At 51.7% G+C, this 13,182-nt stretch overlaps 1 protein-coding gene across 1 annotated transcript in view; it reads left to right on the top strand.

The window, feature by feature from the left end:
• Positions 1-13,182, top strand: part of sulf1 (sulfatase 1) — a 38,612-nt gene that overhangs the window by 11,084 nt on the left and 14,346 nt on the right. Inside the window, exons 2-9 of the mRNA XM_084703225.1 lie at positions 3,780-4,048; positions 4,832-5,071; positions 5,911-6,062; positions 7,959-8,128; positions 11,325-11,475; positions 11,802-11,977; positions 12,111-12,239; positions 12,616-12,672. Of these exons, the coding sequence (XP_084559351.1) occupies positions 3,874-4,048; positions 4,832-5,071; positions 5,911-6,062; positions 7,959-8,128; positions 11,325-11,475; positions 11,802-11,977; positions 12,111-12,239; positions 12,616-12,672 (1,250 nt within the window). The 5' untranslated portion in view covers positions 3,780-3,873. The remainder of the gene's footprint in view (positions 1-3,779; positions 4,049-4,831; positions 5,072-5,910; positions 6,063-7,958; positions 8,129-11,324; positions 11,476-11,801; positions 11,978-12,110; positions 12,240-12,615; positions 12,673-13,182) is intronic.

Here is a 13,182-nt window from a genome sequence, read left to right on the forward strand (position 1 = left end):
TAATCCACAGAAACAAAGAAGGAGAAACAACACCGTCTGTAGTCCTCTGACTGCCCCTGAATAAAGACCTCTTGTTTAACCCACAGATGTATAGAAGGCTACTGAAAGAGCCTGTTTGAAAAAAAGCCTGTTTTGTCAAGACAACTGTTGTATCTTTCTGAAATATACAGGATATCGGACACAGTATATCGGAGTGTCTGATATACATGTTTACAGTCACAGGATGATTCTTTCCTTTGAGTTGTCTGTCATCAGCTCTGGGTCTGTTGTGCTGGAGAGAGAAACGCAATGATCACCATCCCACAGCCAGTGTGTTGGCGTGTTAGTGTGTGTGTCTGTGCGTGCTCTTCAGAACATCATGGTCCATGGAGCTCCTGACCGGCAAATTCATTTCAGAGAGTGGATCTAGTGGATCTAGCTGTGCTGCTGGCTGGGGCCGCAGCCTGGGTCACAGCCTGGGTCACAGCCTGGACCACAGTCTGGGCCACAGCCTGGTCCACAGCCTGGGTCACAGTCTGGGTCACGCTGTCCAACATGACCCCTCTGATCCAACCTCCTCCTAGACGGCTCTGTTCTGCTCTGCTGTTTTCACCTTCAAAACACGAGAAGAACAAGTGCTTCTGAGTGTGTGCGTTCATCCTGAGGGGGTTGTTGTCTGCATGTGAGGCATGTCTGTTGTTTTATTGTTTGGCAGTGGAGTAATGAGTGGTTGCCATCCATCCATCCACTCATCCATCTCTTTATCATCCATATATCCATCCATCCAGTTCCCCAGTTTGCTGTACAAACAGCGCCCACTAATCTCCACATACCAGCCTTACACTCAACCAGTCAGCTCCCAGCTCCCCCCTACGCTGGCTCCACCAGCGGGCCGTCTCTCACGGTAACGCTGGTATGTTGGTATGTCAGGACAGCTTTGGTGGGACAGACGTTCTGACCGAGGCTTCATAGTGATGTTCAAGACGACTAGGGGCGAGCTGTCGGCCGTCTCTGTCATGTTGTCTCTGCGAAAGCAGAGAACTGAGGGTAGGGTTGAGGGGGTTGCTGGGGGGTGGTGGTGGGTGGTCATGGGTGTGGGGGAGTGGTGGAGGTTGCCACTGCATGTACTTCTGAGAGGTGACACCGAGGACAGGGGCGTGGTGGGGGTGGATGTGGATGTTCTGGCGGTGGGCAGCCATTGCATCGAAATCATATTTCTGCCCAGCGCATGATCAGGTTTTATGGCATTGTGTTAGTGCCTCAATCCTGTTACGCAGAAGAACGGAGCCATTCAGGCTCCAGAAGCTAACCATGTTAGCGCTGCGGGGTTAGCAGAATATCCCACAATGATTGTCCTCATCTACGGTCGCCTTCTCTTCAGACGTTGAGGATTTTTCCTCTGTTTGAGAGAGTGTGTGGTTCATGGGTGTGTGTGTCCCCTATAAAAAAGTGTTTGACGGTATGAGTGTGTGTGTAAACGAGGGAGAGGGAAGAGTTTGAGTGTGTGTCTGTTTGTGAAGGATGTGTGTGTAACTGTAGGTCTGTGTGTGTATGTTTATGAAGGGTGTGTAGGATGGGTGTGTGTAATCCGCTGTGAGGGTTCTGTTCACTCTGCCACCCCGTGTAGGAGGGGGTTTAGACAAACAGCGCCAGTGTTTGGACAGTGCTGTCAGGATGACTGGGCAAGCTGGCCGGGACACTGCCTGTCTGAAATACTCTCCAAAAAAGCTCTTATATTCTGGTCTAAGGGGCCGGCCTATCTCCAACATCATCTCCCGAGAGAGAGGACAGACGCAGAGTCCATTGACTGCAGCAGCTAGAAAACATATCTGAAATGTATCCTTTCCCACCTCAGACCCCTGCGTGGCGGGGTTGGAAACCCTGCGTTGTTCTTTGTCATCCTCCTGTGATAGGTCGTTCCGTCGGATGAGTCACTGAGGCCAGGTGCTGTTTTCCTGATGCATGTGGTCTCGCCTCTGTAGCGCTGTGTGTTGTGGACAGCTGTCGTGTTGTGACCCCAGGAAGGGCTGTGGCGATGGGCTCGCCCCTGGCCTTCTGCTCACGTCTTATCAGTCTCCTGGGATCCCACACATTGGCTTTGACCTCATCCATCACTTCCTCCCTCTGGGGTAGTGTTCCAGCCCTTAAACACAAATACTCTGCATCCCCTTTCCACATCCAAGCCGACCTGGAACGACCTTGTGGGCGATGGCGACCGAGCGTAAACCTTTTCAAGTCATTTCCCTTTGAGGGTGAACCAAAGACCACTCTCTCTCCCTCCCCCCCAGGCCGAGGTCCTAGCGCTGGGTCTGGAACCATTCCTGTGTGCCCGGAGAGGGGGCGTGGCCTCTCAGTGGGGGATGGGCTAGCCCAGGTGTAGCAGACCTGCCTTGTGGTTCCAGCTCATTAGTTCATAATGGGTAGAGCAGCATGGGGCCACTCAGCATTATGGCTGAACATACGGTGTTCTGTCAGCAGAGATGATGGAGCCATCTCCACAGGGTCATGGTCCGTCCTACAGCCACAGAAGCGCCTCGTTTCTGATGGAGACGGAGTGGGCCTGTTGTAAACCGATAGGGCTTGGCTTCAGCGAGGGCTTTAGCGTGAGTAAGGCTTTTGTTAAACGTATCTTTATGGTCAGCACAGGGCATGGAGAGCATGTTGACAGGCCAGGCTGAGAACACAGACTGTGAGGCTTGCCAAGCAGGAGATGGTGGCCAGTGATTTGGTGGGGGATTGTGTGTGTGTGTGTGTGCGTGTGTGTGTGTGGGGGGGGGGGGGTCTGGGATGACTCAGGGTAAATCTGTGATTGGCGACAGGGGTATGAGGTTAATGTAGCGGAACCCCTTCACCCCATTTCCCCCTCTGGCGCCCCCCCCCCCCCCCCCCCACCCAGCCCCCAGTGGCCCGGCGGACCCAGGGGGGGGATTCTGAGTGACAGATGGGAAAACAGTTTGGATTGGTTTGTGCTGAGGAATGGTGGAGGGTGTTTTTGCACGGGCAGCCAATGGGATGACCCTGCTACTCTGAGCTGCGCAAGCAGCCGGCTGGAGCGGTGTGCAGACAGAGCGGGTGAGGGAGAGATGACCATTGAGACTGAACGCATGTTATCTCAGAAAGGAAGAGAGGACCACACTCCCCTCTGGCCTGTTTGCATGGCTGTCTGACTGTGTTTGTACTGGAATAGTACAGGAACAGAGTCCAAAATATGAGACTGGGAAGTCCATCTGGTGAGATCTATATTATCTGACTGCCTCGGGGTCCTGTTATTTTTATTTTAACTTCTTGGGAAGACATTATGGATATATGAATTCAGGTCAGTTGAGATTGAAGCGGGATGATCTAGATATTTGTGTGTAAGACAGTAATTCGTTCAGCTGTCTGCCACATGCTGAGGTTGTTAACAAAGTTGTTCTTGGTGGATGATCAGCAGTTCAACCTCCAAACTGCTGATGGATGTATGATTGTTTTGCTGTTATGATTTGCGAGCTGATGTATGTGGGATTCTTGGAAGTAAATATGTTTGAACGTTTTAGTGGGAATCTGGGATGGTCATTGAGTATATTTATGGGAAGACAAAATCTAACTTTTTTGACTATTTATTTTAAGTCGCTTTCTTTCTGTCTCTTATTACTGTCAGTCGTACAAATACATTGGCAATAACGTTTTTGGACTATTATTATCCGTTATTCTAATGTCTTCCCCTTCTCTCTCTCTTTTCTCTCTTTTCTCTCTTTTCTCTCTCTCTCTCTCTCTCTCTCTCTCTCTCTCTCTCTCTCCCTCCCTCCCTCTCCCCTCAGACAGGTCCTCAGCTGTGATCGCCGTGCTGCTGTGAACGAGTGTCCTGGCAGGAAGTTGTCCTCCCTTGGCTCCTGCTTGCGTGTCAAGGGCAGCATGCTGCTGCAGAGTGCCTGCTGGCTGGTGCTGCTCTCCTGGGGCCTGGCCCCCGCAGACGGCTCCACCTACACCACCAGGGCCCAGGGCCTCAGGGGACGCATCCAGAGGGACCGCAGAAACATCCGGCCCAACATCATCCTCATTATGACCGACGACCAAGACGTGGAGCTGGGTAAGAGTCTGTCGCCCCTGCATGTGTGGAGGTCAGGTGGCTGAGCGGTTAGTGAATCGGGCTAGTAATTGGAAGATTGCCGGTTTGATTCCTGGCCGTGCCCAAATGACGTTGTGTCCTTGGGCAAGGCACTTCACCCTACTTGCCTCTGGGAAATGTCCCTGTGCTTACTGTAAGTCGCTCTGGGTAAAAGCGTCTGCTAAATGACTCTGGCTGTCGCTCTCTGTCTTCCCATCTGCCCTCTTTCTGTCCTTCCAGTCTTTCTGTCTCATTCTGCATCTCTTCCTATTGCTTACTTAACTCTCCCTGCCCCTCCCCTCCCTCCTCCCTCCCCCTCCTCCGCTCTCCCTCCCCCTCTTTCCCCTCTCACCCGTCTCCCCTCTAGGGAGCTTGCGGTTATATGCTGTAAGATTTAAAAATGTATTGTGGACCTCCATGAAATATTCAACTGGGAACATAAGCACAAACAGCGCGGCCATCTGGCTGTAGGCTCCACAGTTCGTGTTTACCGTATGCATTATGGATAATGATTACTGTGCTGTCTCCAGGGACGAGATGAGGAAAGCTGAAATCATCCTATCTGAATGTGTAGGGTTTATCCAAACAGAGATTGAATGTTTGCAATCCTTTTTATTGCTGATGGCATTTCTGTATTTTACAGCAGAGTTACCGCAGCATGAAAATGGAAATTCAAAACAGACAGTGGAACTCCGCTCTCTTCCTCTCTCCTCCTCTCACCTCCTCTTTTCTACCCCGCTCTCCCACTCCCTCCGCCCTCCTCAGGTTCTCTGCAAGTGATGAACAAGACCCGGAAGATCATGGAGGACGGGGGCACCTCCTTCACCAACGCCTTTGTGACCACGCCCATGTGCTGCCCGTCGCGCTCCTCCATGCTAACGGGGAAGTACGTGCACAACCACAACACCTACACCAACAACGAGAACTGCTCCTCCCCCTCCTGGCAGGCCCAGCACGAGCCGCGCTCCTTCGCCGTCTACCTCAACAACACAGGCTACCGGACAGGTCAGTGGTTCACACCAGGGCACACGCACTCACTTTCCAGAACTTTCTACACAGGCAACCATTCAACCACTATTTTTTTTGTTGTTGACGGCAGTGTAACGTCGTCCAATAAACACGAGCCGACAGCGGTCTCCCTGTCCTCTCCTCCCCCCCCCCCCCCATGCACCCATATGTCACCCCCTGAGTGTCCCTCTCGCTGCCAAGGGGTCAGTCAGTCAGCCACGACACATCCCAAATGGCCAGTTGGCTCGTTCATCGACCTGTTCCCTCCTCTCACTCAGACAACATTCTTACTGGAAATGTATAGCCTGCCTGCCTCTCTGCCTGTCTTGAGTGAGAAATGCAAACATGGCCTGGGTGCCAGGCCCCTGTCATGGCAGTCGACTGGTGTCTGTGAGAGTGATGGGCAGGCACTCGACTGGGCAGCTCCAGGGGTCCTGTGGGCAGCGACGCGGCCCGCGGCTTCCAGCCGATACGTTCGTCTACAATTAGACCTCTCCGCAAACGGCTGGCACAACGCCCAGGCTCGAGGGAAGATGTTGAGCCAGGCTCAGGCAGAAAAAAACAGAGAGACACACATGCAAAAAAAAAAAAACGAGAGATTGCACGCACGCACGCTAGCACGCAAACACACACACACACACACATGCTAAAGCAAACAGATATTAACAGGTACGCTCGAGAGTTTGGGAACAGGGTTGGAGAGGGGGCAGCCAGCTTTGACAGTGGACAGAAATGCGCCAATATCCGTCAAGATGCTCCACAGCACTGATTCCAACCCCCCCCCTCCCTCTCTCTTCCCTCCCCTCCTCCTCTCCTGCCACTGTCCTCCTGCGCAGGGTTCTTCGGGAAGTACCTCAACGAGTACAACGGCAGCTACATCCCGCCCGGGTGGCGCGAGTGGGTGGGACTGATCAAAAATTCCCGCTTCTATAATTACACCGTGTGTCGGAACGGCTACAAGGAGAAGCACGGCGCGGAGTACGCCAAGGTATGTGGCCGCCGCCGGGGTATTCCCCCACGCCAGCCTCCGGGCAGAAGACGGGGGTCGTTAACCCCAATCACCCATTTGTTTTCCCTTTATGACCAAATGTGAGGTGCTCGCCTGGCTAATTGCAGGTCTGGTCTGTAACGTGGGGGGGATGCAGACGAGCAGGCATGCTGGGGTAGATCAAAGGGCAAGTGTTGAGTTGAGGTGGCGTCTCACGCGCCGCCACAGCCGCTCATTATTGTCACGTGGCGCGCCGCAGACACGCCCCCCGGGGAGCACCGTGTTGTCTCTGGAAATGAGCACCCTGAGTTGTTCTCTCATTCACTGTGACTTGAGTCTTGCCTCTACTGTAGGTCCAGGTCTCTCTCTCCCCTTGCCCTCTCTCTCTCCCTTTACCCTCTCTCTTTCTCTACCTCTCTCTCTCTCTCCCTTTGCCCCCTCTCTCTCTCTCTCTCTCAAGAGGTTATGGAAGGATTGTGTATTACACATAGATGAGAGATAAAGGACGGGGAAATCATTTTCCCATCCTCTTGGGAAAACTGGGTCTGACTGGCCTGCATGGTGGATTTGAGGAGTAGAGCTTTGCATGGCAGTAGGCGCCCATCTCCCCCCTGTGTTTTCTCACCAGCTGTCAGGCCAGCCTTGTTTTCCCAGTCCAGCTCCTTGCCAGTGTCCTCCCAGGCAGCCTAGTGCTGGAGGAGTGAGGAATGTGAGCAGGGGTTTTTATGGTTTGGGCACATTTGGACCCTGGTCGGCCTGAAGGAAGGGTGAATAAATGTTTGGACTGATACTAGGATGCCAAATGACTTGCTTGTTGGGTCAGAGGAAGGTGTCAAGTTCCCCACACAAGCTGAGGCCGGAGTGTTTACGAGCCTAACTCCGGTGAGCACGATGTGGTTTCAGACCCTGGAAACCACGGCAGTCCCACGCCAGCTAGGCCCTGTTATCTAGCATGTCCATCTGCATGAGTTCAGTCACTGTAGGCCACCGAGGCTGGAGGTGAGAAATGGAGAATCCTTCACAGTTCACTCTCCTAGGCCAGGACAGACACGCCGACTCAGTGAGGCATGGCAACCAATGACCTCACTCATCTGACTACCGTCTGAGGTCAGGGTTCACACCATGGGGTGGTGAGTAAGATTATGATGCACACGCCCAAGTATTTCTCTCCCTCCCTCCTCACAGTCCACCCAGCCAGTCACAGACAGACCATTTGGCCTCGCAATGAGCCAGTTGGCTGACATCTCCAGGACGGCCACCGAGGCTAAACGTGGTCATATCCATTCACTTCACTGCTGACCTAAATGACCGGTGGTCACAGCAGTTTTTCCAACCTCGCCACTACGGTTACCTTCAGCTGACCTGACCCGACCATGAGGGGAACTGAGCGGGCCTTCCAGCTGGGAGGGTAAGGGAAGAACCAGGGTGGTGAATCTGGCTGAGCCGGTTCATGTGCGTGCAATTCCCAGCCTTGGCACTGCCGCCAGGTCATTAAAGTCAGCCATATAAAACTATTCATAGGGCCGACATGAATCAGCCTTTACTGGCACACGCGTGACATTTGGTGGGGAAATCTCCCTCACCAACCTCTCGTTTGAGAGGATCATGCTGCCTAGCGACCGCCAGTTTGCATGCGAGGGTTCAGGTACTGGGAAGCTAGAATGTTGACTCTTGGCACCTGATGTGGAGATACAAGGGAAAGCCCGTTATTAAAGACTTCACTTCCCATAAACCATTCTTCTGGTACTTGAAAGCCAATGGGATTTCCTGATTGGACTAAACTCTCAAAATATTAAAGACACGGGGCGAAGCAGCCTGGCGTTAAAGCCAGTAGAGCTATTTGTTCAAATGGCTTCTAGTTCCACATAGATGAAGTGTTCTGTCTTTCCATTCTAGGACTACTTTACAGACCTCATCACCAACGACAGCATCAACTTCTTCCGTATGTCTAAGCGGATGTACCCTCACAGGCCGGTTATGATGGTCATCAGCCACGCTGCGCCCCACGGCCCGGAAGATTCCGCTCCACAGTACTCGGAACACTTCCCCAACGCATCACAACACATGTAAGTCTCTCTCACACGCACACGCGCGTCCACTGGACATGCCTGGACACGTTCACACACGATTGTATAAATAGTTACGCACAGCCATTCACAGACCCTGTCTGATAACTTTCTTTTTTTTTGTCGCTGGGATTTTTTTCACGCTTAAAAACCCAAAGGGCTTGTTTGGCTTTATGCGATTTCGACAGACATTTCAGTCTACGAACTCCTAAAACGATATTGCAGTTTTCATAGCCCTCATCGCTAGTGATGATAGGTTAGCGAGGCGGCTTTTCCTCACATGACTCAGCAACCGTGAAATCAAAATGATTTATCATCTCAGAATAGCTGGGGCACATACCAGGGCGGGCGTTGGGGATGGGAGCTTTATGGAGCGTTGCTGTCATGCCAAGGCCGCGGTGGCCTCCCAGATCCATCACCACCGAGCCGTGGCAGCGCTCCTATCCCACAGGCGGCTCCATGGCAACACGCCCTGCCACCCCGCAGCCCTCCGCTCGCCTCCCAGGGTGCCCTGGGGCGCCAGAGAGTGAGGTCCAGGCTGCATGACTCTCCCCCCCCCTATCTATCTCTCTCTCTCTCTCTCTCTCTCTCTCTCTCTCTCTCTCTCTTTCTCTCTCTCTGTGTCTCTCTCTGTGTCTCACTCGCTTTCCTTGTCACTCAGTCTCTTCCTTTCTCTCACTCTCCGTCTCTCACCCTCCCTGCTTCCCTCCTGTGTCTCTCTCTCTCCCTCTCCGTCTCTCAGCCTCCTTGCCTCCCTCCTGTCTCTCTCTCTCTCTCTGTCTCTATGTCTCTCTCTGGGTGTCTCTCACTCTCTGTCTCTCAGTCTCCCTGCCTCCCTCCTAAGTAATTCAGGGAGGACTTCCTGACGCTGCTCATATCAATCAATGCGCTCTCTCCCTGCAGCTCCTGGGATGTGAGGAATGCATTGTGCGCTCTGGAACACCCTTTGTGACATTATTAATTTATTTTTAGCGCAAGCCTCCGGACAGAGTGCTTGATGGCCCCGGGTGGCTTGGAGCTTGCTGCGTTGACTGGCGTGTTGATGCTGTGTGTGAATTATGGGATGTTATAGAGCCATTGCCAGGATGGAGGAACAAGTCACTGGAATGGGAGACATGGTGCCCCTGACATGAAAACAGGTCTTCGGCTAGTTAAACACCAAACCCTCCTCTTTGTGGAAGGAGAAACTTTTGCCAAAACAATGCCACTGTGATGCCATTCACGCCGGAGCAGACTTGTTTATGATTGCAGCGTAGCTTAGCGAGCTTTTCACAAAGTTGGTCACTAGCTAAGCCCTGCTTGACATCAGGTCACAAAGCCAGGTCAGCTTTGCTAGCTTAGCTGTGTTAGCTTAGCTGTGTTAGCTTAGCTGTGTTAGCTTAGCTGTGATAGCTTAGCTGTGTTAGCTTAGCTGTGTTAGCTTATCTGTGTTAGCTCAAATGCTCAAACGCCCTTGACTCCTTGACCTCCAAGCGGGGTTAGCAGCACCACAGCTAATGTGTAATACATGTGGACTGGAAGAGGCTGCGTGGCAGTCACATGGAGTGGGCTCGTAAATCACACAGGCGTGTAGCGTTCCGAAGGCAGCAATAGCAGGGGAGGGTTTGATGCTAATGTCATTAACATTCCTTGCCCGAGGTGTCTCTCTCTGGGGAAGACAGAGAAATATGCCACCTCCACTTTGGGGATGTTTTGTAAGTACATATTACTTGCAGTGGCGTTTTTCTTTTTGGTGCTCACCACTGGGTTGAGCCTCAACAGTTGAGGCTGAGGACAAAACTGAACACAAAGTTTGAGGGGGAAAATAACCTAAAGCTAAGGTTGTTAACCCCCCCCCCCCCGCCCTCTCCTGAGCTGAGCATGACTGCGCCCGGGTCATTGTGTGTCTAGGAGTCGCTCTGACCTGAACACAGGGCTTGGAGGGAACTAATCCCAGGATAACACAGGTAACTCTGCCTGACAGGTGTCAGGTGTGACCCCCCCCCCCCCTCCCTCCTATATGGACTGGCTTCATTCCTCTGACCCCCACATTCCTGGGCTCCATGAGCCCAGCCTCCCCATACTCCAGCTCTCAGTGGCCCGGTGCCCAGAGACAAGTCCCTTTGTGGGGCTTATTAGACCGCCTGGATGGCTGGGTTAAGAGTTCACCACCAACACAAAGGAAGCCTGAGGAGGAGAGGGCAGGAGGCCGACCACTCCATCTGAGCAAAGCCTCTCCCAGAACCTCTCTTCATTAAGGCCCTCAGACCAGAGGGCTGCACTGTACAGGGCTAGGAGCCGGGGCGGGTACACGAGGAGAGGGGAGGTGCAGCAGAGATAACCACATAACCAATTCTCCCTTACATCATTTGTACGGATGACAAGTAAAGCGTTCACAGGAGGATGTTGTGTCCCGAGGTGAGAACGTTAGGGAACCATTGTAAACAACATGGAGAAGATGTCCTTTGGAACAGCCTTGCACACCACACACCACACTCCAGAGCCAGACTAAATAAAAACCAGTGTCCCCAAGAATACAACCACAGCAAATGGGTGAACAAAAAACCATGACACTCTCTGTCTCTGCAGTCTGTCTCCCTCTGTTTACCCAGCATTCTTAGTCTCCCACCTTAAATGACCATTACTAAATTAGTTTTCGATCCAGGGGTTGTTGCAAACTTTGGGGCCTAATATTTATCCAAGCATGTGCCAACCCTCAAATGACTCCGCTTTGCCAAGAGAGAGCAGGACTGTGAGACTCTCGTCTAGCTGTGAGAGGAGAGAGAGGGGGTCCAGGGGAGGAAGAGGGAGTGAGGGAGAGGTGTGGAAAAACAGCCAGCACACCACAGCGAAGCATTAGGACATTTCCCTGAGCAAACAGGCTTGTTATTGATGCTTGTCAAACACAGCAGACGGCAGGTTAGTCCAGAGACACCTGCTGCTACCGCTCTGAGAAATGGCAGACAGGTGCCTACTGAAACGTAAAATGGCCTCTTTATAGATATTTGGAAGGTGTTAGTTATACCTCTAGCCTATTGGACAATGTCACACCTATGCTCACTACTGTGTATCAATACATTAGCATGTGTATATAGAGAAGGTACTGTAAAAATATGAAGCTTTTGTAGGAGCCTTGTAGACGGGTTTCATTCCCACAACGAGGTTATGTTCTCCCTGGATGTTGAAACCGTTTCTGTGTGTGTCTTCCTCTGCCCAGAACCCCAAGTTACAACTATGCACCAAACATGGACAAACACTGGATCATGCAATACACAGGCCCAATGAGGCCTATTCACATGGAGTTCACCAACTTCCTCCACAGGAAGAGGCTGCAGACCCTCATGTCTGTGGACGACTCTGTACAGAAGGTAAGAGAATCCCATTTCCACCCTCCCTGCTCATTCATCAGTTCTCAATATACATCTTCACTTCCTCCTGGTCACAATGTGAAGTCTGTGTGTTTCTGCTGTTGCTGGGTGCTGGTGAGTAACCAGAAGGTTTTGTCTCTTTTCTGCTCGCTCTCGCTCCTTACTCCCTCTCGCTCTCTCCATCCATCCGTCTCTCTCTCTCTCTCTCTCTCTCTCTCTCTCTCTCTCTCTCTCTCTCTCTCTCTCTCTCTCTCTCTCTCTCTCTCTCTCTCTCTCTCTCTCTCTCTCTCTCTCTCTCTCTCTCTCTCTGTCTTTATCTCGCCCAGGTTTATGACATGTTAGTGGAGAGTGGTGAGCTGGACAACACCTATGTTATTTACACTGCTGACCACGGCTACCACATTGGTCAGTTTGGCCTGGTGAAGGGGAAGTCCATGCCCTACGACTTTGACATCCGAGTCCCGTTCTTCCTCAGAGGACCCAATGTGGAGCCAGCTGCAGTGTAAGACTGACAGGACTTTGGAAACCAGATTAAAGCATGAGAAAATCATGATCCTGCAGCAGCTGGAGAGTGGAATCATACTCTGAGACTTTACAGTTGGAGTGTGACCCGTCAACTGTGGTTCTCTTCACAGGAACCCTCACCTGGTGCTCAACATTGACCTGGCCCCCACCATCCTGCACATCGCCGGGCTGGACACCCCTCCTGACATGGATGGCAAGTCCATCCTCAAGCTTCTGGAACAGGAAAAGACCGGAAACAGGTCAGTCCGGAACCACCACCCGGTGACCTTCATTAGAACCTGGATTAGTCCTAACACCTGAGGTTAGACATTCATATGAGCCCACAGGTCTCCACACTGGCCTAAGGTTGCCATTGTATCCTGGATTCATTAGTCTCAAATACAAACCATTCTCTCAGCCACATATGGGATTTATCCATTCTAATCCTATAATGCCACCATTTATGGTTTCTACTTCATTCTTAACACATTTCGGTCCTTACTTAAGTCCACAAAGCCATGAGACGACTATAATCAGGTTGCGTAAGGCTGTCTGGATGAAAGCCCACATAGCTGCTGGTGACTGCACTCGCAACTCCTCTGACTTCTATGAACAATCTGCATTCTGTTTTCCCAGATTCAAACCTAACCGGAAACCCAAAGTCTGGAGGGACACATTCCTGGTGGAGCGAGGGTAAACTGATGCCCTTTATTCCTAAACTGACACACACACACACACACACACACACAGAGCAGTGCAGAAATCTGACATGCTAATACTACATTTTGTTGAACCCCAAATTTGCAGTGGACGATGTCTGTTCATCCCTGTGGTTCCCCTACGCTTCTCACCAGTGATTTGTCTGGTTATCCAAGTATCCAGACCGCAATAGTGCTGGAAGCAGAGGAAGACAGATGGAAACATCTCTCTTCCTCACAGTTGTTTGGTCTATGTGTGTTAAGCTACATAAGACTGGCACATTGGAAGAGCTCACACATGAGGCGTTGACACAAGTTTAAAGGGATACTTTTTTTTTTTTTTTTTTGCAAATCCGCTCAAGGAAAAGAAAACAGAACACGTCCTTTGTCTTCTTTGGCTATCATTTTCAACACGCCTTCGAGACGCTAATGTAGCCTTGGCCCGCTGTCCTCGCCCTGCCGGAGACATCCGGATCCATTACAGTAACACAGTGGAGCTAGACAC

Source organism: Hypomesus nipponensis, chromosome 8 (assembly GCF_054491055.1).
Source record: "Hypomesus nipponensis isolate SF chromosome 8, ASM5449105v1, whole genome shotgun sequence".
NCBI classification, from domain to species: Eukaryota; Metazoa; Chordata; class Actinopteri; order Osmeriformes; family Osmeridae; genus Hypomesus; species Hypomesus nipponensis.